The sequence below is a fragment of the Candida margitis genome (assembly GCF_024628925.1).
Source record: "Candida margitis strain CBS 14175 chromosome Unknown scaffold7, whole genome shotgun sequence".
Lineage (NCBI taxonomy): Eukaryota > Fungi > Ascomycota > Pichiomycetes > Serinales > Debaryomycetaceae > Lodderomyces > Lodderomyces margitis.
In genome coordinates this window covers 342,403-343,963 of record NW_026261806.1, presented here as the reverse complement: position 1 = coordinate 343,963, position 1,561 = coordinate 342,403, and the positions used below count along the sequence as shown (strand labels likewise).

Here is a 1,561-nt window from a genome sequence, read left to right as displayed (position 1 = left end):
AATCCTTTCTCTGGTCAAGTAAGCTGGGTAAAATGGAGTAGTGATGACAATTTCAGCATCTTCCAAGTTTGAGTCAAATGCAGAATCAACTCTGTCCTTATCAGTAGTAGCGACCAAATCGTAACCGTGATCTTCAATGAATTGACGAATGCCCAATTCGTTCTCGATTGCTCCCAATAACTTCTTTTCTTCTTGTGCGTGTTTACCACCAGCGTAAAGAACTAATAAGACCTTTGGTTTACCCATTGTTGATTGTTTGTATAGCGTAATTGGTTAATTTGTATTGATGTTGTAGGAAATGTTTCCGATACAGATGATGAAGGAATAAAATGAGAAACTGAAGGGGCTTTTGGGACAATATTTATACCCCCTGTGGTTATCAGTCAATCCCTCAAATGCTCCTTTCTTTTTCACAAATGTGCAGTCATTAAACCAAATTGGAATTCTTTCGAATTAGTTCGAATCTAGGTATGCACCCTGTGTAATTGAATATAAACCATAAACAAAGCAATAGCAAAGATTGAGAGCGGTTTTTTATGCACGTCCCTGAATAACCGAGTCAAATGCTTACCTCACTTGACTGTGTTTTTTTTTTTCACGCACAGTGTAACTCTTTGTTTGCAGCAATATCCTTTATTCTCTCAAACTGAGAGGGTGCAATGTTCCTTAACCGAGCGAATACACTCTTTCTTGTGGGAGTTATTACAGCGCGAATTTTGTCCCTTGCTTTTTATAACGCGGGGATAGAAGTTAGTAGTTTAAAAAATAAATGTTGTTGTTTGTACAATGGGGCAAATTAATTATCTCGGGATAACAAAAAGTACACAAAAGGCTTCCCATCAGAGTCCACATTTGCGGAGTTGGTACAAGACACTTAGAAAAACGAGTAACATCTCACCTCATTCATTTTTGTATAATTGTATATTGTATAAGCAAAAACGAAGAGCAGATCAACAATGTTGAGTTCGGTAATAAAATGGCTCAACTTAGATCCGACTGACTATCAAAACTATGCAAACAAAATTTGTCTATTTTTAGCCAACCTTGAATCCAAAGCACCCCCTTTTCAAGAAGTTTTATGGAGTCTCCGAGATATTTTACAAACACAACTCCTGAATGTTGTAACAAGAGGGCTGGGCTTATCCAAAGGGCATTTTAAAGTGACAAATAATCGACAGTAAAACTGGTGAATGCGTTGAGAAAAATAAATCTCACCATAATAGAATACATCTACTTACCAAAGAATACAACAATTCTTCATTCAAGTATATGTCTTACACGGTAATAAACCAAATGAACATGGTTTATGGCTTCAACGAAATTTGCAATGACGCAAATTGTTCTCCTTTTGATTTTGTGTCACCTTTTCAAATCAAAGATCAACCAGCCATCTTTTTCTTTATTTGATCTAGAATCAGGAAATGATGTTGTAAAATGGCAATCATTCATTCAACTTCAAACCTTGGTTTATCTACATGATAACATAAGAAAAGCCACCTAATCAATCAAACTTAGCTGACATTCGTAATCATATCACATATCTCATTCAACTACAGCCAAT

At 35.9% G+C, this 1,561-nt stretch overlaps 1 protein-coding gene across 1 annotated transcript; it reads right to left on the bottom strand. All coding sequences in view use genetic code 12, as the record gives it.

The window, feature by feature from the left end:
- On the bottom strand, positions 1 to 246 carry CANMA_002554 (uncharacterized protein; the record flags this gene model as incomplete). The annotated part of the gene is made up of 1 exon (XM_051814635.1): positions 1 to 246. A coding segment is annotated over one exon (246 nt), but the record flags the coding sequence as incomplete, so codon positions are not given.
- Between the last annotated feature and the right edge of the window lie 1,315 nt (positions 247 to 1,561).